This window comes from Chiloscyllium punctatum, chromosome 2, assembly GCF_047496795.1.
Source record: "Chiloscyllium punctatum isolate Juve2018m chromosome 2, sChiPun1.3, whole genome shotgun sequence".
NCBI classification, from domain to species: Eukaryota; Metazoa; Chordata; class Chondrichthyes; order Orectolobiformes; family Hemiscylliidae; genus Chiloscyllium; species Chiloscyllium punctatum.
In genome coordinates this window covers 41,368,556-41,392,537 of record NC_092740.1, presented here as the reverse complement: position 1 = coordinate 41,392,537, position 23,982 = coordinate 41,368,556, and the positions used below count along the sequence as shown (strand labels likewise).

The following is a 23,982-nucleotide window of genomic DNA, read 5'->3' as shown; positions in this document are numbered from 1 at the left end:
GCTGTGAATCACTTTTTATTAAAAAAAATCAATTCTACTTTATTTTTTCTTAATTAGATAATCTGGCTAAATGAATACTCTCCAAGAATGATAATTCAGAGAAAATTGTAGTTGATTTACAAAAGGAGTCCCACTGTGGATATCCCACAAAAGATTTGCATGATCTCTGCTATATTTAGTCCTGATTTGTACACATATTAACATTGAATTCTGTGAACAATTTGAAACTTGACTTCATTCATCTATGCATTGAGTATAGGAATTGGGATGTTGTGTTGTGGCTATACGGGCCATTGGTGAGGCTGCTTTTAGAACACAGCATACAGTTCTGATTGCCCTGCTATAGAAAGATGTTAAACTAGAAAGGGTACAGAAAAAAATTACAAGGTTGCCACCAGGACCAGGGGTGTTGAGAGAGGCTGTGTAGGCAGGCTAGGACTTCTTTTCACTGGAGCTTCAGAGGTTGAGGGGTGACCTTATAGAGGTTTATAAAATCATGAGGATCTTGGATCATGCCAAGGTCTTTCTCCCAGGGTAGGGGAGTCCAAAAGAAGAAGGCAAAGGTTTAAAGTGAGAGGTGAAAGATCTAAAAAGGACGAGGGACAACTTTTTTTTACACAGAGAGTGCTTCCTGTGTGGAATGAACTGCTAGAGAAAGTGGCGGAGGTGAGTACAATTGCATTATTTAAAAGACATTTGGATCAGTACATGAGTTGTAAAGACTTATAGGGATATGGGCCAAATGCAGGCAAATGGCAGCCTTACGTGTGGGAAAACTTGGTCAGCATGGACAGGTTGGACCGAACGGTCTGTTTCTGTGCTATATGACTATGACATAATGAAGCTGGACTGCTGCCAAAGACTCGATAAGGTCTTTAAGGTCACTGCAAAATTAATACACTGTTTAATATCCACTGGCATTTATAAAGCATATATGAAACAGGCATTGCGATTCTGAAAGAGGGACACTAGGACCTGGAAACCTGGCTGGAAGTGGGAGTAAAAGACTGAAGTACACTCCGCTGTTAATCAGTCCGGGGAAATCTAAATTCCAGGGGATTAAAGGTGGAACCAGCTGCTGAAGGTATTCACTGTATTCAAGGTGAAGAAAACATTCATGCCCACGAAAAATGCTTCGTATTTACCCACACGTGGAGGAACAGTAAAGCGGGTCCGGGGTGAACATAAACGTTGGAAGCAGTGGGAACTTTTTTCCAGCCAGGGTAGAATGAATGAGGCGAGCGGGTCGCCTAGAGAGGTGAGAGAACGCGGTGCTAAAGGGCTGTTGGCTAGGAGCATGGTACTGACACTAAAATGGATCTACTTGGTCGGTGGGTTAAGGTGCTTTTCAGTATGTGACTGCATCATTCATTTAGTGATAGTGACAAAAAAAAACATAGGTTTGAGAGGGGAGATTTTACTTCAGAATTTCTCATGTTGCAGTTTTACAAATTTGTGGCATTTTCAGTAAGCGTTATGGCAGTCCCTGCTCAATTTCCTGAAATGCACAAACAGTTTCAATGAAAAATGCTTGAGGGTTTTCTAAGACCACATTTAAAAGTGTCTCGATATGTTGATCCATGAGCCAGTCAGAGAAAGAGGTGAGCCCTAATCGATGGCTAGAGATTAGCTTTCACCCGAAAGTTGCTACAAAATATAAAAAAAACATTATCCAGAAGTACTAGGCATTCAGTGTTCTTGGCTGCGATATGTATATAGTAAATATGTAATCATTTGTAAAGGATTAATTCTAAACGTTATTATTAGTAATTAAATTGCAAAGTTGGTCATAATGTTTCAAACCTGCACAATTATAAAGGACTTTGTGCTAGAATTATTTTAGCACTGCATAAAGTGAGCCATTTGACCTAGTAGTTTTCTGCAAGAGCAAGTCAGTTGATCACAGTCCACCTTTTAGTCCTGTGATTTTTTTTCTAGGTGCTAATTTAAATTATTAATGAAAACCACAATTTGCCACCACACTCCCTGGTTGTGCATTCCATATCCTAATCACAGACTCCGCTATTCTTTTTCCTCATGTCGCTGCTGGTTCTTTAACCATTCACCTTAAATCGGTGTTCTTTGATTCTTGATCCTACCATTCATGGGAAAAGTTTCTCTCCATCTCCTCTGTCTAGACCCTTCATGAAAAACTGTACCAAATCCCTTCTCAATATCATTTAAGAGGACAACTTCAACAATCTATCCACATAAATGAAGTCCTAATTTCTGTAACCATTCTTGTAACTTGTTTCTTAACCTTTTTAAAGTCTTCCTACTGTTCCTAAAGTTGAACCCAAATTGAACACGTTTGAGACCAAGCTGATGTTTGATAAAGTTTTGTCGTAATGACTGCCTTAATTTTACTTGATGTGCCTCTATTTCTAATGATCAGGGCTGCATGGGCCTTTTAAGTCACTTTCTCAACCTACCCTACAAACTTCAAAGTTTTGTGCACAAAAGCTCCAGGTCTGACCTGGACCCAATACTGTTGGAATTTAAACGGTTAATCCTTTGAAATGTGAGCTGGTTTGAAGTATCTTGTACAGTATTTTCATTAAGTTCCTTTTTTTAAAAAAACAATATACCAGAGGAGTTTTACCTGTTGTTCTGTTGTGTGTACAGTTAAGATGCTTTAATAAGAAAGAACTTGACTTGATACATTATTGATGCCAGTGATGTCAGAATTGCTTTCTGTTAAGCTGCACATAAGAAAATGAAGCTAGTCTTCACAACAGTCAACTCTAAACATATGTACTGTTGTATTAATTGGTGAGATACGGTATCATCTTTTCTGGGGTGAAGGGAGCAGTATCTTTATCTAACACAAATAAGTGAAAATATTATAAAGGATTGCAATAGCCATGCCCTCTACTCACCACGCAAAGCTTACCAAATAACATTTGAATCATATCAACAGAAGTGAATGAGCTAATTTGCCAATTTATTTTTAAAATGACAAAGAAAAAAGTTGTAACTACAGTTACGTTAAAACCAAATTTTAAATTCAGTTTTACTATGAATCTGGTCATTTTAGTGAAATTTGCTTTTATTCATACACATAAATAAAAGGGAAATAAAAATAAAATCTAGAATTTACAGTAAAATTGATTTTATTTTACTTTTTGCTTTATTTTTGTCTCTCCACCATGTTCCAGTTATGCATTAAAAGATAGTTAATGGTGTTGTGATGTTAATGGAGCATTAGCTCATTTAAGCCACTTTCAGAATTCCTTCTGGCGCTATCGGTTTAGCTTACAATATATAGATCCACAATTAATAGTTTTCAACTTGTTATGGACTAGTTGAAGATTCATTACATGTAATTGTCATTCAACACGCATTGTATTGATGATGGCAGATTGAGGCTAATGTGCAAGAATAAACAGCTGAGCTCCAGCAGTGAATAGGGTAGGAATGTTGTAAAGACCATGTAAGTTTGCAAAGCAGTGTTTGCAAGTCACACCTTACAGCACCAAAGGGTGTACCCATCATTGTGGAAAATGGCCATTGCAAATGGAACCAGTGATCACTGCATCAAACAAAACTGAAACAAATATGACTTCCCAGTTGCTGCTAGTCCTTTGTCATTCTGCATCACTAGGGAAAATGAATTGTCATCATATTGAACTTTATGCACTTTCAGAAACAACTGAAAACATAGCTACAGAGAAATATTTTGATTGCATTTCTTATTGTTGTGTAGATGAAAAGATGGCAGGATAAGCATCGCAATATATGTAAGCAATCACAGCTGAAACAGTTGTCAAATTCTTATGAAATATTTAGAATGGACTACAGCACTTCAAAGAATGTATTTCACCAACTCTTTCTCAACAACTAGAGTGGACAGTAAATTCTAGAAACAGTCTTACCCTGAGAAAATATGCTTGCACACAAACTTCCAAATTAGGAGCAGAAGCAGGCAATTTGGCCTCCTGAGCTGTTCATCATTCAGTAATCGTAGATATAGGCCATTCAGCCCCTCAATTCGGCTCTGTAGTTCTGGATCATGACACAAGTCATCTACCTGAATATTTATATGCCTTTGCTTTCCACGTATCTTGAAATCTTTAACAACTGAAAATCTATCAATCTTTGTCTTAAACTAACTTAATGAGTGAGCTTTGACAGCCCTTTGGAGTAATGAATTCAAAAGATTCACCACCCTCTGAGTGAAGATGTTCCTCCTCATCTAAATCCTAAATGATTTGGTTTTTAGTCTGAGACTGTGCCCCAGATTCCAAAGCTCAGTTCATGTTTTTGCACACTTCCTGAAGCATCCAAACTCCCCATGTAGCAGAAGATGGGCATTCCACACAGCCACGCTGTCTGTAAGTCTACTTTCAGATAATATACATGAAGTTGGAGATGAGAAAGCAGAATGTAAAAGTACTAACCAAGCAGCATGAAATGTATGTCTCTAGCTCTGTTACTGACTGCCTGTTGTAGGATCCTCCTCTTGTCTGCTCCTCTAGAGGCTGATGTCTGCCTGTCTTGGAATCCTTCTGCTGCCTGCAATCTAGCTGCTGCTACCAACAACTTGTTTTAGGGTCTTCTAGATTACTTACAATGTGGAAACAGGCCCTTCGGCCCAACAAGTCCACACCGACCCGCCGAAGCGCAACCCACCCATACCCCTACATTTACCCCTTACCTAACACTACGGACAATTTAGCATGGCCAATTCACCTGACCTGCAGATCTTTGGACTGTGGGAGGAAACCGGAGCACCCGGAGGAAACCCACGCAGACACGGGGAGAACGTGCAAACTCCACACAGTCAGTCGCCTGAGGCGGGAATTGAACCCAGGTCTCTGGTGCTGTGAGGCAGCAGTGCTAACCACTGTGCCACCGTGCTCACCTATACCTCAGTGTAGTCAAGGTCGATCTGATTGTGGCCTCAACTTCACTTTAGAAAGAACTGTCTAAATATTAAAGTCATTTTAAAGCAATCTTTTCAGTGTTCAATGTTCAGTGACCTTGTTCATATTCATAGATTGACGTACTTTCTTGCTCCATGCCACAGGATGGTGTATGGGTGCATGTGTTCAATCAACGATGCCTGCACAACCACATCTATTTCTTCTGCTGCATTCTGGTGCAGAATGTAGCACAGTGGTGATTATGTTGAAACAGACCTGACACTTCAGTAATGCAGCAGTGAGGTGCAAAGTGGCATTTACAGTAATATCTTCAGCTCTTGAAAGAGTCCCATGGGATTAAATTTGAGTGCGCTATTTTGCCTCACGTAGCACGAATGTTCTGCAATGGGTTCTTGTCTCGTCACAGGAGATGAAAATATTTGAATAGTAGCCTCGAACAGACAGAATTTTTCTCTGTGAGATGGAGGCAATCCCATGCATTTAATGGACATAAAATTTGAGGCAGTAGTAAATACTTGTGATCTTCCTCCCAAAGCCTCAACCCTCATTTGCCACCTTCTGTTTTCAACATAAGTTTGAGTGAAATTTAATACTGCAGCTGTGCTGAAAGATGTGAAGCACCTTGTATTATCTGTTCTGCATAAAAATTTCATCTGATTCCAATCAAATAATAGGTGTGAACCCTCTGGCTAGAAAAGTAAAAGATGAATGCTGGTTCAGCAAGCCAATAACCATTACACATGTATATTTTACAAAAATAGGCATAGGATACAAATTGCTTCATTAGATTAATATTGCAGGTTGATGTGAAGGCTAAGTAATGCTCAAATAGAACAGCAACAAAATATGTACAATTCCATACCTATTACCAAAAGCTGCTGGTCAGTAGTTATTGAGGAATTTTGGCATGGACAGAGGTCATCCACCCATTGAGTCTGTGCTAGCAGTCCTACAGATTGTAGTGTATATATTGACTTGGTGTGTAAGAGCACACCATTGTTTTGGAATCAAAAATCATGTTGAGGCTTACATGTGGCACATAAGTTGACCTTGCCCATTTCTGCTAAGAAAATGTATTCTTGCGTAATGATTCAGCCTCAATTCTTTACCTCAGAAATGATGTTTTATTCATTTTGTAAGTTACCACATGGAATCAGGCAAATTTAAACCAGTGGTTTGCCAAGACATTGCGCAGGATTTTAAGAAATGCCCACACAGATCAGACCTCATGTAACAAGTGGAAAACAGAAATGGGTTCTCCTGCAAAAGGACTGAAGTGCAAAGTTGCTTTCAAGCTAAGAAATATAAGATTTGATAACTCATCAAATAACAGGGCTGCAGCAAAAGAATTCGGTATTGTTGAAAAACTGGTGCAAGAATGGAAACAGAATCTATGCTGAAGAAGAGCCCCAAGACTAACCAGTGCCATTCGAACAGGGGCCAGCCTCAGATGTGATCTTGAGAAGCATTTGTCAGAAAGGGTCCTTGAAAATCAACTGATTGGTTATACCATCAGCAGAAATGCAATGCATCACTAAGTTCCTGCTTAACGTGTCCCTTTCGCTTTAATATTGCTAACATTATTAGGACCAGAAATATCACTAAAGCATATCATTGCAATGTTTTGTATAGCAATAGGTTTATTGCTGTACTTTACTTGACCAGATTGGCTCCATGTTGGAGTGACCTCTCAAGCATACAAGCATGAAATAAGAGTACGCCACTCATTCCTTGGAGCCTGCTCTCCCACTCAATAATTTCATGGCTGATCCAATTTTAACCTCAACTCTACATCCCTACATATCCATAATAATCTTTCATCTTTTTAGCAATTGAGAATCTACTGATCTCTGTCTTTATAAGTAAGGGAAGTTCAAAGAATCTCAACCCTCTGAGAGGAAGAAATATTTCCTCACCTATATCTTAAATGGATGCCCCCCCACCCTTATTTTTAAACGATGACACCTAGTACTACATTCTCCTGCAGGTGGAAACATCCTTCAACATCATTTCAACGTCAAATCTCTTCAGAATCTTTATATGTTTCAATTAAGTCACCTCTGACTCTTCTAAACTCAAGACCATACATACCATGTCTGTCTAACCTTTCCGTCAAAAGGCAATTCACTAATTTCAGGATTAGGCGGCATGGTGGCACAGTGCTTAGCACTGCTGCCTCACAGCGCCAGAGACCCGGGTTCAATTCTCCGCCTCTGTGTGGAGTTTGCACGTTCTCCCCGTGTCTGCATGGGTTTCCTCCGGGTGCTCTGGTTTCCTCCCACAGTCCAAAGATGTGCAGGTTAGGTGAATTGGCCATGATAAATTGCCTGTAGTGTTAGGTGAAGGGGTAAACGTAGGGGGATGTAATTAATCTAATCTAATATACAGTGTGGAAACAGGCCATTTGGCTTAACAGGTCCACACTGACCTTCCAAAGAGCAACCCACCCAGACCCATTCTCCCCTGACTAATGCACCTAATGCTATGGGCAATTTAGCATAGCCAGTTCACCTGACCTGCACATCTTTGGATTTTGGGAGGAAACTGGAGCACCCTGAGGAAACCCACGCAGACATAGGGAGAATGTGCAAACTCCACACAGTTGCCAGAGGTAGGAATCGCACTGGGTCCCTGGTGCTGTGAGGTGTATTAGCCCCATACACCTTCTCTGAACAGTTTCAATCCATTAACATCCTTCTGTAAGTACAATATAAGTACTGTACGCAGTTTCACCGATGCCCTGAAAAACTGAAGCATAGCCTCCCTTGTCTTGCATTCAATTCCTATTATAATAAACCATAACACTGATGATGAAGTTCTGAGACAAAACAGAAATTGCTGGTGAAACTCAAAGTCTGGAGAGAAAACAGAGTTAACGTTTCAAGTCCCGTGACTCTTAATCAGAACTGCAGCATTGTGCTGTTTTCCTTTTTCGTTTGGAATCGAAAGATTTATCAGTTTTGTTTTCGGTTTCTACCCTGCCCTCACTGTCAGCTGATCCATCTCTGACTCCTCACTTCCCTTCCTCAACATCTCTATTTCCATTTCAGGGGATAGGCTGGCCACTGAATCCTATTACAGTCTACTGATTCCCACAGTTATCTGAACAATACATCCTCACACCCTGCTTCCTGTTTGTCTCCATAACGTTTGTTCTGTCAAAGTCATTTTCTGTAGTGGTGCCTCAGAAATGTCCACCTTTTTCCTCAACTGAGGGTTCCCTACTACTGTGGTTGATAGGGCAATCAGCCGTGTATAACACATCTCCCTTACTTCTGGCCTCAATCCATTCTTTTCCTCCCACAACAGTGATAGGGTTCACTGGTCCTCAACTAACATCCCACCAAACTCTACATCCAAAAGATTATAAGCCGCCATTTCCATCACCTCCAGTGCATACATATTTCCCTCCCCTCCTGTATCAGCATTCAATAGGGAGTGTTCCCTTCAGGACATCCTGGTCCACTGCTCCATTCCCAACATGTCCCCACACCCCTGTGGCAGCTTCCCATGCAATTCCAAAAGGTGTAACACCTGCCCACTTACCTCCTTCCTCCTCACCATCCAATGCCCAGCAATGCTTTACTTGCACTTTGCTCAGTCTAGTCTACTGTATTCGCTGCTCACAATGTAGTTTCCTCTACATTGGGAAGACAAAATGCAGACTGCAGACCACCCTCAATCTGTCTGCAGAAATGATCCTGAGCTTCCAGTTGCCTGCCACATCAACACACCACATTGTTTCCTAGCCAAACATTCCTGTCTCAGGTCTGCTGTAGTGTTCTAGAGAGCCTCCGTGCAAGCCTGAAGAACAATATCTCATTTTCATTTTCTGCTTGGACACCATGCAGACTCTGGACTATTGAGTTTAATAACTTTAGAGCTTGACTGTATCCTTCCAGGTTTTTCTTACCCATTCCACCCCTGGTTCTGTTGTAACATGATTTGCTTTCTGCACAGCTTACCTATTCTCTCATAATATTAGCTCCAATTATCACTTGCTCAGCTTCTCTTTGGGCTGACTATCGACAATGCTCCTGTCTGCCAACGACTTTCATACCTCTCCCTCCTTGGACTCCATCTCCAGGTATCTGCTCCCCTCTATTCCCCACCAGCCTGCCTTCCATCTCCACAGATGCTGCCAGAACTGCTGAGATTCACCAGTAACATTTATTTTTGTTTTAGTCCATAGCATGCTATTAGCTTTTCTGATACTTGCTGTTCCTGCATACTAACCTTCTTTGGTTCATGTCCAAGGGAACCCAGGTATCTCTGCATCTCAGAATTTTACAACCTTTCACCATTTATTCTTTCTGCCAAAATAAACAATTTCCCACTTCTCACTTTGTATTCCATTTCCCAAATCTTTGCCTGCTCTTTTAACATTTCAATATCTCTTTGTAAGTCCTCTAAACAACTTACTTACCTACTTATCTTTGTGTCTTCGGCAAATTTAGCTACCGTACCTGTGGTCCCTTCATCCAACTTACTTATATAAATTGTAAAGAGTTGTAAGGCCAGCTGTATCACATCACTTGTGCACATCCAGGCAGTGCCTGAAAAAGACCCTCTTACTCCTACTCTCTGCTTCCTGTTAGCCAGCCAATCTTTGATCCAGGTCCAGCAACATGAACTTCTATTTTCTGCAATAACCTTTGATGTGGCACCTTATCAAATATCTTCTGGTAATCCAAGTACAGTATACCCACTGGTTCCCTTCTATCTTCAGCACAAATTACTTCTTCAAAGAACTCCAATAAGTTACTTAAATATGATTTCCCTCTGACAATTTATGTTGGCTTACTTAATTAATTTGAAATTATTCAAGTGCCGTGTTATAACATCTTTAATATTAGCTTCTAACACTTACCCTATGACCGATCTTCCCCCTCTCAGACTTGAGGCCACTTTAAGTCTTCTGAATTGTGGTCCTTCCCTATTCTGCACTCCAGCTTGAGTCTTTATAAGGCCCTAAATCGTCCACTGAGATTGCTGCCTGCTTCCAGACATATCATTAGCCATCAGAGTCCTCAGGAAGCGCCCTGGGCACTGTCACCCTCAGGGCGCACCCCGTACATGACAGAGTGCCCTCGAGGTTGACAAGGCACCAACCAATGCTGTCCTCTCCCTTGCCAGCACCACAGAGAGTAAGAGGAGGAAATGCCAACAAGTTCCACTACATCTTGTATCCCACCAGTCAGTAGGAGGCAAAGGAACGCCACAAGGAGCCTAAAGCCAGCCGAGACGAATAGGCCCCCTGAGCTCTGAATGGAGCCTAGGGCTGGTGGTGACCAGAAAAAAAGACACCATGGGCCCACAAATAGGCAGCACCATGCAACAATGATGTAGCCAGAGAAATGGCCTCAGTAGGTGTCCTGGAGCCCAGTATTGGAGGGGCCTCCCATGTTGTCACCCTGATGGAGAACCCAGTGCTAACTTCTGGTGGCATACACCGCCTCCTCTCCAGCTCCACAAGAGAATCTGTAAGCAGATAGGTTACATTTTTCTTTCATATTTTTTAATTTATTTCATTTTTACAGTAAATTCATTTACCACTGAACCCAATTAACATACAAGTATTTCAATTTAGCAAATACAAGTGTAACGTTTTAAACTTTTCTCTGCAAAGCAAGCTAACTCCATTGTTAGCATTTCCTCTGGGAATCAGTGCTTCACATAAAGTATTTTCAACTAAAATGAATATTCTCAGGAGTGCAGCCCCAACTGTAAGCAAGGATGCTGTGTTTATATGCACTAAAATTGTCAAAGATTTCAGAGCAATTATTTTTGCAGCTGCTTTCTGGAATGAAAATTTCCAATGTTGTGGCAGAAGACCAGGATCACACAGAGAGTACCAAAAAGGTTTTGATTCCAAAATTGCCAGGTACTAGCAATTCATTCTCTGACAGCAGCAAAACTATGACAAACTTTTTTGTCATATCAGCAAGATTGATGAATCACTGAATTTTAATTTGACTAGCAACTGAACTGTGGACTGGAAAAGTTCAAAAACAGTTCATCAGGTATGTTTAAAATGTGAAAGAATGGATTTGCCAATTCACTGTTACTGAGCTGTTTACATGCTGCTTGTAAAGAATTAGCCAGATGGATTTTCTAAGTTCTTAGGAGAAAGTGAGGACTGCAGATGCTGGAGATCAGAGCTGAAAATGTGTCGCTGGAAAAGCGCAGCAGGTCAGGCAGCATCCAAGGAGCAGGAGAATCGACGTTTCGGGCATGAGCCCTTCTTCAGGATTCCTGAAGAAGGGCTCATGCCCGAAACGTCGATTCTCCTGCTCCTTGGATGCTGCCTGACCTGCTGCGCTTTTCCAGCGACACATTTTCAGCTCGTTTCTGAGTTCTTATCCAAGTAAGAGGTCAACTTTTATTGTTCTCAAACTATACTGGGTAAAAATATTATGTTTAATATAGGTACTAAAAATGTAACACATACTCAACGTCCATGCATACACTTTCAGAATAAAAGGGCTAGGTAAACTTGGCCAGTACTAAGTCATGTCAGTTCTGGTGTAGTGTATAAGTCAGACTAGTGGTGTGGTTGGAAAATTTGCACGACTTTGGTTCTCAGTAAGGAACAATGTTTCCAAACATTGCTGGCATTCCCTTTTATCTTCTGGAGACCATGTGGTAGAAATGCAGAGATTTCTTCTGTAGAAATCTCTCTCCACTTTGGGGATGTGAACACGGTTGTTACGACAAAAAGACAGATAGACAAGTTAAATCAGGCTTGCGATCCCTTCAATTGCACCACGGTAAAACTAATCCATTCAGTGACCCTCAAAATTGACCCCAATATTTCCTAAACAGATGTTATGATTAACCAATACAAAACAACAATTTTGTAAATTGAATAAAATAATTAATGATTTATTATTTATATGGTAGCGTTAACGGATCAAAGTTAAACAACAAGGAAATTGAGTGTCTATGATTTAAATTTAATCTTCTTTAATTCTAGCCCCACTAATATATAGCCAGCCAGCCAGCCAGACACAGTCAAGGGATAAATTCAAAGAAAACTAAAAGATGTAACTGGTCAGTTCACTTAAGCATTTTCCATGATACAGAGTAACACAGACACATGGTGTTCTGGGTTGCTTGATTGCTGAAAATGATGACCAATGCAAATAGCTTCCAGTAGGCTTTGAGGAATGCTCCTTTACTTCTTATAACTGTGATTCTATTGTCTAAACTTTCTAAATTGATAATGTCAGGATTACCAAATTTCATCCTGTAGTTTAGACAGCCACAATCCTTCAGACAAAAACAAAATCAGTTCAAACCAGCTCAAACTTGAGTTTCTCTTTGTGTGTTTTTTCACCATTCTCTTTGTTAGACTGTTTGGCACGGGGCTCTGCGTGATGGCCCCAGTTAACATCTAGACATCTGCCACCATTTAGGCATAATGCATCTCAGGAATAGAAATGTCTACAGTATTCTTTGAACAAGAATCAATCTTCAATTAACTCTCCAGGTCTTGTCCTAAAAGTAGTATCAGTTTGTTTGTTCTCTTTTCTTTTAAAACAAACATTGTCCAAAGGTCACCTTCAATTCTCAGCTTACAGTTTCAACCAAAAATGATTAAAAAATTTTAAAAATGAATGTTCTAACAAAGTTCAACAAACAGCCTAGCAAACTCAAAGCTTTAGCTGTTGGGGAATTGATGAGAGAGGAAAAAGTGCAGTTTTTCCTCACAAATAACATCAAACTTGGAGGTGTAGTGGACAGTGAAGAAGGTTACCTCAGATTACAACAGGATCTTGATCAGATGGACCAATAGGCTGAGGAGTGGCAGATGGAGTTTAATTTAGATAAATATGAGGTGCTATATTTTGGAAAGGCAAATTAGGGCAGGACTTATACAGTTAATGGTAAGTTCCTGGGGAGTGTTGCTCAAAGAGACCTTGAGGTGCAGGTTCATAGTTCTTTGAAAGCAGAGTTGTAGGTAGATAGGATAGTGAAGAAGGTGTTTGGTATGCTATCCTTTATTGGTCAGAGCATTGAATATAGGAGTTGGCAGGTCATGTTATGGCTATACAGGACATTGGATAGGTCATCTTTTGGAATATTATGTGCAATGCCGGTCCCCTTCCTATCGGAAGGATGTTGTGAAACCTGAAAGGGTTCAGAAAAGATTTACAAGCATGTTAACAGGGTTGGAGGATTTGAGCTACTGGGGGAGGCTGAATAGGCTGGGGTGTCGGAGGCTGAGGGGTGACCCTATAGAGGTTTATAGAATCATGAAGGGAAAGATTAAAAGGGACCTAAAGGGCAAAGTTTTCATGCAGAGAGTGGTGCATGTATAGAATGAGCTGCCAGAGGAAGTGGTGGAGGCCAGTACAATGCAACATTTAAAAGGCATCTGAATGGGTATATGAACAGAAAGGGTTTAGAGGGATATGGCCAAGTGCTGGCAAATGGAACCAGATTAATTTAGGATATCTGGTCAGCATGGACACGTTGTACTGAAGGTAAACACAATGACTGCAGATGCTGGAAACCAGATTCTGGATTAGTGGTGCTGGAAGAGCACAGCAGTTCAGGCAGCATCCAAGGAGCTTCGAAATCGATGTTTCGGGAAAAAGCCCTTCATCAGAAATAAAGGCAGTGAGCCTCAAGCGTGGAGAGATAAGTTAGAGGAGGGTGGGGGTGGGGAGAAAGTAGCATAGAGTACAATGGGTGAGTGGGGGAGGGGATGAAGGTGATAGGTCAGGGAGGAAAGGGTGGAGTGGATAGGTGGAAAAGGAGATAGGCAGGTCGGACAAGTCCGAACGAGTCATGGAGACAGTTACTGAGCTGGAAGTTTAGAACTAGGGTGAGGTGGGGGGAAGGAGAAATGAGGAAACTGTTGAAGTCCACATTGATGCCGTGGGGTTGAAGTGTTCCGAGGCAGAAGATGAGGCGTTCTTCCTCCAGGCGTCTGGTGGTGAGGGAGCGGCGGTGAAGGAGGCCCAGGACCTCCATGTCCTCGGCAGAGTGGGAGGGGAGTTGAAATGTTGGGCCATGGGGCGGTGTAGTTGATTGGTGTAGGTGTCCCAGAGGTGTTCCCTAAAGCGCTCTGGTAGGAGGCGCCCAGTCTCCCCAATGTAGAGGAGACCGCATCGGGAGCAACGAATACAATAAATGATATTAGTGGATGTGCAAGTAAAACGTTGATGGATGTGGAAGGCTCCTTTAGGGCCTTGGATAGAGGTGAGGGAGGAGGTGTGGGCACAGGTTTTACAGTTCCTGCGGTGGCAGGGGAAAATCATCCGCCAACATTTCTGCCACCTCCAAACAGACCCCACCACCAGGGATATATTTCCCTCCCCACCCCTTTCTGCCTTCCGCAAAGACCATTCCCTCCGTGACTACCTGGTCAGGTCCACGCTCCTCCTATGACCCATCCTCCTATCCTGGCACTTTCCCCTGCCATCGTAGGAACTGTAAAACCTGTGCCCACACCTCCCCCCTCACCTCTATCCAAGGCCCTAAAGGAGCCTTCCACATTCATCAAAGTTTTACTTGCACATCCACCAATATCATTTATTGTATCCGTTGCTCCCGATGCGGTCTCCTCTACATTGGGGAGACTGGGCGCCTCCTAGCACAGCGCTTTAGGGAACATCTCTGGGACACCCGCACCAATCAACCACACCGCCCCGTGGCCCAACATTTCAACTCCCCCTCCCACTCTGCCGAGGACATGGAGGTCCTGGGCCTCCTTCACCGCCGCTCCCTCACCACCAGACGCCTGGAGGAAGAACGCCTCATCTTCCGTCTCAGAACACTTCAACCCCAGGGCATCAATGTGGACTTCAACAATTTCCTCATTTCCCCTTCCCCCACCTCACCCTAGTTCCAAACTTCCAGCTCAGCACTGTCTCCATGACTTGTCCGGACTTGTCCTACCTGCCTATCTTCTTTTCCACCTATCCACTCCACCCTCTCCTCCCTGACCTATCACCTTCATCTCCTCCCCCACTCACCCATTGTATTCTATGCTACTTTCTCCCCAACCCCACCCTCCTCTAGCTTATCTCTCCACGCTTCAGGCTCACTGCCTTTATTCCTGATGAAGGGCTTTTGCCCGAAACGTCGATTTCGAAGCTCCTTGGATGCTGCCTGAACTGTTGTGCTCTTCCAGCACCACTAATCCAGAACGTTGTACTGATGGGTATGTTTCCATGCTGTTCATCTCTGAGTCTAAATGCTAGTACATTCCACCAACCCAAGTTTAAACGCATACTCAAAGCTTGGTTGGTCACATGGCTTCTCTCTGAATACACTTAGAGGTTGAATAATTCGTTGCATATTCTAAAAGGTAGCTTTGATTAGCCCACATCTGCAAACTTTATTTTAACTATGGTTTCTTGGCTCTAACTAGATTTTAATACCTGTGTGCAACTGTTGAATTTCAGGTGCTAGTTTCAATGTTTTGTTCATTGCATAGGACCTAGGGTCCTTCCAATTTTTGAGGGGTTTACTGTCTCTGTGAACATCCTGATAGATCCTGTATCTCCATTAAATGGAACATAGCTGCAGTATGATGCAACTTATCTGTTCATTTTCAACATGAGTCAGCATCCTCTCTCCGATTGGAATTGTTTTTAAAAAAATATTCTGCTATGATGATAATGCCTATGAAATTAAAAATATAAGTTGATATTGCGCACCTTCACAACAGCTTTTAAACTGTTTTGATTTTGGCTCAGGTATTCTTTCAAACAAATGTTTTTAAATTGCTAATTTGAACTAGCAGCATAATGCTTATTTTTCCACTTTTTAATATGGCAACCACCTTCACGAAAACTGACTGCTACGTTTATTTCCTTGGCATGTAAATTAACTGTAAAATTTGTAAGGCAAATTTGTAAGACTTTTTTTGTGTCTTCAAAGGATGATTTTTATAAGCCATTTAATCAGCAAGTTCATGTAAGACTGTAGAAGCTTTGATGTGGGTATTCACGAATGGACACCTCATGAGCTCCTTCAACATATTTTTGGGTTGTGTTTGTGCAAGAATTAACTTATTTCAAATAAGTTGGTTGCTTAAAAATCAACAACCAAAATATGTTAAAGAGAAGCAAGAAACAATGGACAAGAAAACAATTCACAACTGAAAATGGTCAGGAAGACATTGCTCCTTTTCTCTCACAAAGCGATTCTGTTTGTGTTTTGAGGCTTTTACTTTATCTGTTGGTGCAGCCTTGAAATTATCTCGAACTTTTCCCTGCAGGCTTTTGCAATTTTTTTGCCAATTCGTGTAAAGGCAGACTGCTAATTTTGTAATAGCTATTTGAACATAATTCCCTTCCAATAATTTTATTTTACCTTGTCAGAATTCACAACATTCGCTTACCTCACTGGTTGTGGAGACAGCAAAATTTTCAATGAGAATATACAATTCTGCTCTTTGCTGTAATTGTGTTTCCAGCAAAGCCCATTGTTGAGCCACTTCAGAAGTCTCCCTTCCCACAATATGTACAATATTAAGTGCAAACTAACTTTGGTTTGCATATCTGGGGGACAAATTTAAAATAATAGAAGGTTGGAACTTAAGTTACTTCACTGTCTTTATTCTATATCCATAATAGCTGGCTTTAGTTAGTGTTTTTTTTATGCCTGTGCTTATATTTGAAAAATTAATGTTGCTGCGAGACATGGTAACATCATCATAAATTTAATTTTTGTTCTTCTGTGACTTTACAAGCTCATTGAGAGCTTAACAATGTTTACATAAAGAAGGTATTAAGTAGTCAAATATTCCCTGTAACAAATATCAGCTGTCTACTGTGGTCCAGTTTAACTTTGTTTGCATAAATATGATAAGTAGACAAATATCTCCTACAACAGACATCAGCTGTCAGCCTTAACTCATTGTTAGCACACTTTGTCTAAGTCAGATAATTGTGGGCTCACGTCCAAATTGAGAGACTGGACTATTTAATCAAGGCTGATATTACTGAGAGAGTTCTGCATTGTTGAAGGTGCCATATTTAAGCAGTGGCATTGAACTGAACTAAGAACATAAGTACCAGCAGCAACAATACCAGTTGCAGTCTTCTTAGCTCCGTACCCTCCCATAGGTCTGAGGGATGGTAAGAGCTGAGACTCTAACACAGGGTTTATTGGCAGAGGACCAAGCTTTCCATATATCTGTGAGCACCAGTACACCAGGAGTCCCAGTCATTTCTGACATCTGTGGTCTCTTGAAACAAGACCTCTTGCCCTGTGGAGAAAGTGAGCATATTTTGCCAGTGGCAATTAAACTGCTTGTCATTGAAAGGTCAATATCTGCGGTAGTCCCCTGGATTTCTGGCATTGACTAAATTGTGCGTTTTCTTTCTCTGCAAGGAAACAACAGATAAAGGTGTTTATAATGACTTGTGAGGATGGAAGGTAACAACAATTGTGGAGGGTGACCCTAAAGCAGGGATTAAAGGTGAAGGATGAGTTTCTGGTTGTTCACATGTAGATGTGAGGTGCCTTCAGAGAGAGGAATGACTACTGATGCAAACTGGAGGCAGATATTAATGCTGTAGCTGAGGTAAAATGCCAAGGTCAAGGAGTAGAGGCTTCTAGATGTTTATCGGAAGGTTTGTAGAGGCAGTCCTCAGGGGTCATTCTTCAGACACTTACTTTTTGTGATATATAAAAATGACCTAGACCCATACGCAGGCCACAGTTTTGACGTGCTTGAATGTTATGGAAGTTGGGAGTATTTTGAAGTGTGTGGAGGATAGTGCAGAACATCGAAAGATCATAGACAGGTTGGTGGAAAGGGGGAACAGGTGGCAGAAACTGTATATTAATGCAAAACTTCATAGAATCCCTAAAGTGTGGAAGCAGGCCATTCGGCCCATCAATTTTCACATCAGTCCTACCCTCACACCCTTTCCCTGTAACACTGCACTTCCCTGGACACTTGGGTCAATTTGGCATTGCCAATCCACCTAACCTGCACATTTTTGGACTGTGGAAGGAAACCAGCGAACCTGGAAGAAACTCACGCAGACACCAGGAGAATGTGCAAATTCGACACAGATAGTCATCCAAGGCTGGATCTGAACCCGTGTACCTGGCAATTTGAGGCAGCAGTACTGACCTGAGCCATCATGCTGTCCTAAAGGAGAAACATAAGGTAATTAATTTCAGTGGGAGAGGGTTCAAATCTCAAGTGGCAAATGAAGAGGGAACTATATATTCTGTGCATAACCCATTAAAGTTGACAGGACAAGTTGAATTTAAAGTTCAAAAAGTATCCTAAACTTTATCATGGAGAAATCAAGCACAATAGCAAGGAGGATATGTTGAAATTGACCAAAATCACTAGTTCAATCTCGGGCTGAAGTATTGAATCCAGCTCTGAACACTACACTTCATGAAGGATGTCAAACTATGAATGTGAGAGCCAAAACAACAAAAAATCAGAATGATTCCAGGGATTTGAAACTTCAGTTGTGAAGGCAGGCTGGAAAAGCAGGATGTGTTTCCCTTTGAGAATAGAAATTTGAGAGATCAGATAGAGGTATTTAAAATCATGAGGAGTCTGGACTGATTTAAATAAGATGAACTATTTTCTTATTAAAGGGTTAGGAGTGAGAGGCACAGATTTAAATTGGCAAATGATGCAAAATAATGTGAAAAGTAAACTTTTACATGCAGCAAGTGGTTAAGATCTGGAATGCATTGCCTGATAGTGTGCTGTAGAGAAGTGTGGTGCTGGAAAAGCACAGCCAGTCAGGCAGCATCCGAAGAGCAGGAGAATCGATGAAGCACATCAGGAATGAGGCCTGTGCCCCAAGGGGGCTGAGAGATAAATGGGAGGGGGATGGGGCTGGGAGGAAGGTAGCTGCGAATGCGATAGGTAGATGAAGGTGGGGGTGATGGTGATAGGTCAGAAAGGAGGGTTGAGCGGATAGGTGGGAAGGAAGATGGACAGTTATATAGGGTGGTGAGTGTTGGAAGGTTAGATTTAGGACAAGGTGGGGGAGGGGAATTGAGGAAACTGGTGAAATCCCCATTGATTCCCGTGTGGTTAGAGGGTTGCAATGTGGAAGATGAGGCATTCTTCCTCTAGGCATTGGGTGGTTAGAGTGTGGCGGTGGAGGTGGCCCAGGACTTGTATGTTCTTGGTGGAGTTAAAGTTGCTCTCGATGTGGTCTCCTCTACATTGGGGAGACAGAACACCAACTTTCAGAACGTTTCAGAGAACATCTCTGGGACACATGCGCTAAACAACCCCACCGTCCAGTGGCCAAACACTTTATCTCCCCCTCCCACTTCACTGCCAAACTCTCACCACCTGATGCATGGAGGAAGAAATGCCTCATCTTCCATCTTTGGATCATCCAACCACACGGGGTCAATATGGATTTCACCAGTTTCCTCATTTTCCCTCTTCCCACCTTATCCCAGTTCCAACCTTCCAACTTAGCACCGCCCTCTTAAACTGTCCTGCCTGTCCATCTTCCTTTCCACTTATCCACTCCACCCTCCTCTCCCACCCACCTTCATCTACGTATCGCATTCCCAGCTACTTTAACACCCCTCCCCCCCTCCCATTTATCTCTCAGCCCCCTTGAACCACAAGCCTTATTCCTGATGAAGGTCTTATATTCAAAGCATCAATTCTCCTGCTCCTCGGATGCTGCCTGACCTGCTGTGCTTTTCCAGCACCACACTCTTCAACTCTGAGCTCTAGCATCTGCAGTCCTCACTTTCTCCTAGTTGATAGTGTGCCGTAGGCCACTTCAATCAAGGCATCCAAATTAGATACTTACTTGAACAATATCAATGTTCAGGGAGGTGAGAGAAAGTGGGAGAATGTGCAATTCACTTAATGCCACTTAGAGAGTCAGCGCAGACACTATGGGCTAAATGGCCTCTCTCTATACTGTGAAAATTGACAATATCCTTCCGATATGGTAAAGATTAAGTCGATAACATTCCATCAAGATTTCCCCTGATGAGATGTGGTGATTAGCAATCTCTTTCATAAATTGCAATAACTGTTGAAGTCTAAACCGTCTGAATAACAGAAGCTCTAGCCCTAGATGTCCTCCTTTCTTGTTGGCTGTCTTCACACTTGATACCTTTAAGTGTTGGCCTTACTTCATGACAGCAATCTCACCTCTGAGTCAGAAAAGCATGGGTTCAAGTTGCACTTCAGGATTTGAATAGAAACTAGGCTGACATTGCAGTGCATCACAATGATTGCTGCACTGTTGGAAATTCAGCTTGTTAATAAAATGTTAAACTCAGGCTGTGTCTGCCCTTTCTGGAGCATCAATAAACCTGTAGCAAATATAGACAAAGGAAAACTGGAAATGCTTCTTACAGACTTATTTCTGCTTTGCTACATAACTAGTTTGCTCTTTATTTTTCTGGTTCTCTGAATCTTACTAACATCGAAGTTAATGATGAACATAACAGCCTTGTTTAATATAGTTTAAAGTGTTGTCAAAAGCAAATCTGAGATGTATTAGCGAAGTAAATAATTAAATTGTTATCATGATCTTACATATACTGACTTGAGGATTACTTTCTGCAAAGATATGACACAACTTCCTTCTATTAGGTAAACAATGAAAGAAAAGAATAAATAACTTTGGAAATAAATCCATTGATGGCACAAAACAGTTTTGTTACTGAAATGAGAATTTGCAAGAAGATTAATGGTGTTGGATATCAGGTTGCTGGTTAATTTTTTAAAAGTGTTCAGTGCTTTTTGAAGGGCGCAGATGAAATAATTTTAGATGAGTGCACCCTAAGGTGTGCATCACAAGCTGTCACTGAGCAATAATTGACCTTTTAATTAATCTGATTTCTCAGTAAAGCAAAATCCTCCAGTGCTGTCAGCATTCAGTTTCACTGCAAACTGCATCTGATGGCTCTCTTCTAACATTTTTGCCTTTCATAAAGCCTCTTCATTGTGTATTTCCAAGGGTGCAGAACTTCCTCATCATGAATACTAAATTCTGAGTTCCTTTTATTGCTGTGTCCATGCCATTCCTTGCTCTAGTTTTCATGATGCTTCCCCATTGTTTAAAACAAAGAAAAATTCTGACTTGCTGCAGACTAATTCAGAATGTGGTTTCTGCAAACTCTTCTTTATGAATGTGTTTTTAGGTACAGGGCAGAGTAGCAGTCTCCTAATTTCTCATTCAAATCATGAGTTTGATATTGGACTGTAGGATAGTAATAGAGAAGCTGTGATTGTGAGGCATTATGTATACTAACAGTTGTACTCTTTTCTTCCTTTGCTCAATGTAGTCTTGTACAATGTGGAGATTAGCTATTCTTTAATGGGCTGGATGACCTTTCTCATCCTTGACTTTTGTTACATTCTTGTGATTTATCCTTGTGTCTATATTTACTCCAAATTATTTTGGCACTGAAATATAAATTTGCAATTGATAGCATTTCATAAAGGTTTATGAGAATTTTGAAGAAGGCTGACATTTGTTGAATTAATGATAAATTTAGTTAACCAGATTAAAAGTGACCCAGGGTATAGCATTCTGAGATAGTAGTAATGAAGGAAAAGGCTCCATTTGTTCTGTTGGTGTCTACTATTTATGGCAAGAAAGAATCATGGTTCTTCTTAAAAGATTTTTAAAAATAATTAGGCTAACTTGTGGTTTAATGAAAAATATAAGGGAAGGTGAATTGCAGTCAAGGAGATTTGGGAGTGTTGAGTAGATTGGCTAAGGAATACGTTTAAGGTTAGTGTGGGTAAACATTCAGTAACATTTAATATAAAGAAATATGAAACCTGCTTCTAGTGAAGGAGTGGCCATTAACAAAGGTGGTTATTGATTATTAACTGAAACTAATCAATGTGAAGCTGTTATCAACGAAGCTGATAAGTGACCAGGTGGTACATTGTGAACATTTGAATGACGATTTTTCTGACTTTGTACTCCCAACAGCGAACCTCACCCATGAGAAGCACACATCCGAAACTCCAGCTGGAAAGTTTGTGAATATATGGACATAAGCATGTAAGAGGGAGAATAAGCCACTTGACCTCTTGGGTCTGCTCTGCCATTCAATAAAATCATAGCTCAACTGTTCTCTTTCTTAAACAGGAGGCGACCTGTTTTGAAGTTGCACCTAGTTCTGGATTTTCCCATGAGGGCAGCATCCTCTCAGTGTCAACCCTGTCAATGTCCTTCAGAATCTTATGCGCTTTAATAAGATTATTTTTATTTGTTCAGAGGATGAGGGTGTTGCTGGTTAGGCCAGCATTTATTGCTGGATCATGGCTGTGGAAGGTGGTGCCAGCAGAGGCTTGGTAAGCTGTTGAAGTACATGTTATTAATGGGACACACTGCTACACTGCACGTTGATGGCAGAAGGAATGAATATTGAAGGTGATGACTGGGGTGTCAATTAAGTGGGCTAGTTTGGATGGTGTCATGCTTCATGAATGCTGTACTCAGCTAAGCAAGTGAGGACTGTTCCATCACACTCCTGACTTGTGTCTCATAGATGGTGGAAAGGCTTTGGGGGACCAGGTTAAGTTACTTGTATCCCAGCTTCTGATCTGATCCTGTCATTGCTGTACTCATCTGACTCATGCAGTTCAGTTTGTGGTCAAGAGTAATTCCCAGCATATTGATAGTGGTGGATTCAACAATGATAGTATCATTGAATATTAAGGATATAAGCTTAGATTTTCTCTTCTTCTCGGGCACTTGTGTGACATGAATATTATTTGATATTTGTCATCCAAAGCCTGAATGCTGACTAGGCATTGTTGTATTTGCATATGGACTGTTTCAGTACCTGAGGAATCGTGAACAGTGCTGAACGTTGAACATCCCCACTTCCGACCTTTTATAATGGATAACAGTTAAGCAGCTGAAGATGTTTGGGCCAAGGACTCTACCCTGAGGAACTCCTGCAGAGATGTCCTGGAGCTGGGATGAATGACATCCATTTATTATCTTTATATAGCAAGGCTGTAGACTCAGACAAGATTCCAGTAACAGTACTGAAGGCATCAACTTCTGTTTTGTGATCTTTGTGATGACTTCAGTCAGTATTAAGTTTTCCCTGATTCCCATTGACAAATTGTTTGCTCAAGCTCATTGACATATACTCTGTCCTTCACTGTTGCTGGGTGAAATTCCTGGGAACCCCTTTCTTACAGCACTGTGGGTGTCCCTTTACCACATGGACTTCAGCAGTCAAGAAAGCAGCTCAGCACTACCTTCCCAGGGCAGATGGGGATGGGTAATCAAATCTGTGATGGCCACATCCCATGACCAAATAGACAAAGCTTGGTGAAGTGCTGCTTGATGTCAAGGATAGTCCCTTTCACCCATCTCTGAAGTTCAATTATTTCAGAGAGTCGTAAAGTCACCGAATCATACAGCACGGAAACAGACTTTAGTCCAACTTGTCCATGCTGACCTAGCTTCCCATTTGCCTGCATTTGGTCTATATTTCTATAAACCTTTGCTATCCATATACTGGTGCAAATGTATTTTTAAATGTTGTAACTGTACCTGCACCTACCACTTCCTCTGGCAATTCCTTTCACATATGAACCACCTCTGTGTGAAAATGTTGCCCCTCAGGTCCTTTTTAAATCTTTCTTCTCTCATCTTTAACCCATGTCTTCTAGTTTTGAACTTCCTACTCTGGGGGAAAGACCTTTGTCATTCACCTTATCTATGCCACTCATGATTTTCTAAACATCCATAAGGACACCTTTCAACCTCCTATGCTCCAGTGAAAGAAATTCCCAGCTTATGCAGCTGTCCTTATAACTCAGACCTCTAGTCCCAGTAACACTCTTAGGGTGTCACGGTGGCTCAGTGGTTAGCACGTATTGTCTCATAGTGCCAGGGACCCAGGTTCGATTCCAGCCTTGGGTGACTGCCTGTGTGGAGTTTACACATTCACCCCATGTCTGCATGGGTTTGCTCTGGTTTTCTCCTGCAAGCCAGAGACATGCAGGTCAGGAGAATTATCCATGCTAGATTGCTTAGAGTGTTCAGGGATGTGTAGTTAGGTGCATTTGTCTGAGTGGGATATTCTTTGGAAGGTTGGTGTGGACTTACTGGGCTGTACGGCCTGTTCC

General features: G+C 41.5%; 1 protein-coding gene across 2 annotated transcripts in view; it reads left to right on the top strand.

Annotated features, from left to right (window-relative positions):
• Positions 1 to 1,012: 1,012 nt before the first annotated feature.
• Positions 1,013 to 23,982, top strand: part of pde8b (phosphodiesterase 8B) — a 311,487-nt gene continuing 288,517 nt past the window's right edge. For both annotated transcript variants that reach the window (XM_072547546.1, XM_072547538.1), the window contains exon 1: positions 1,013 to 1,258. In XM_072547546.1, coding sequence (XP_072403647.1) covers positions 1,118 to 1,258 — 141 coding nt within the window. In that variant the 5' untranslated portion in view covers positions 1,013 to 1,117. The remainder of the gene's footprint in view (positions 1,259 to 23,982) is intronic.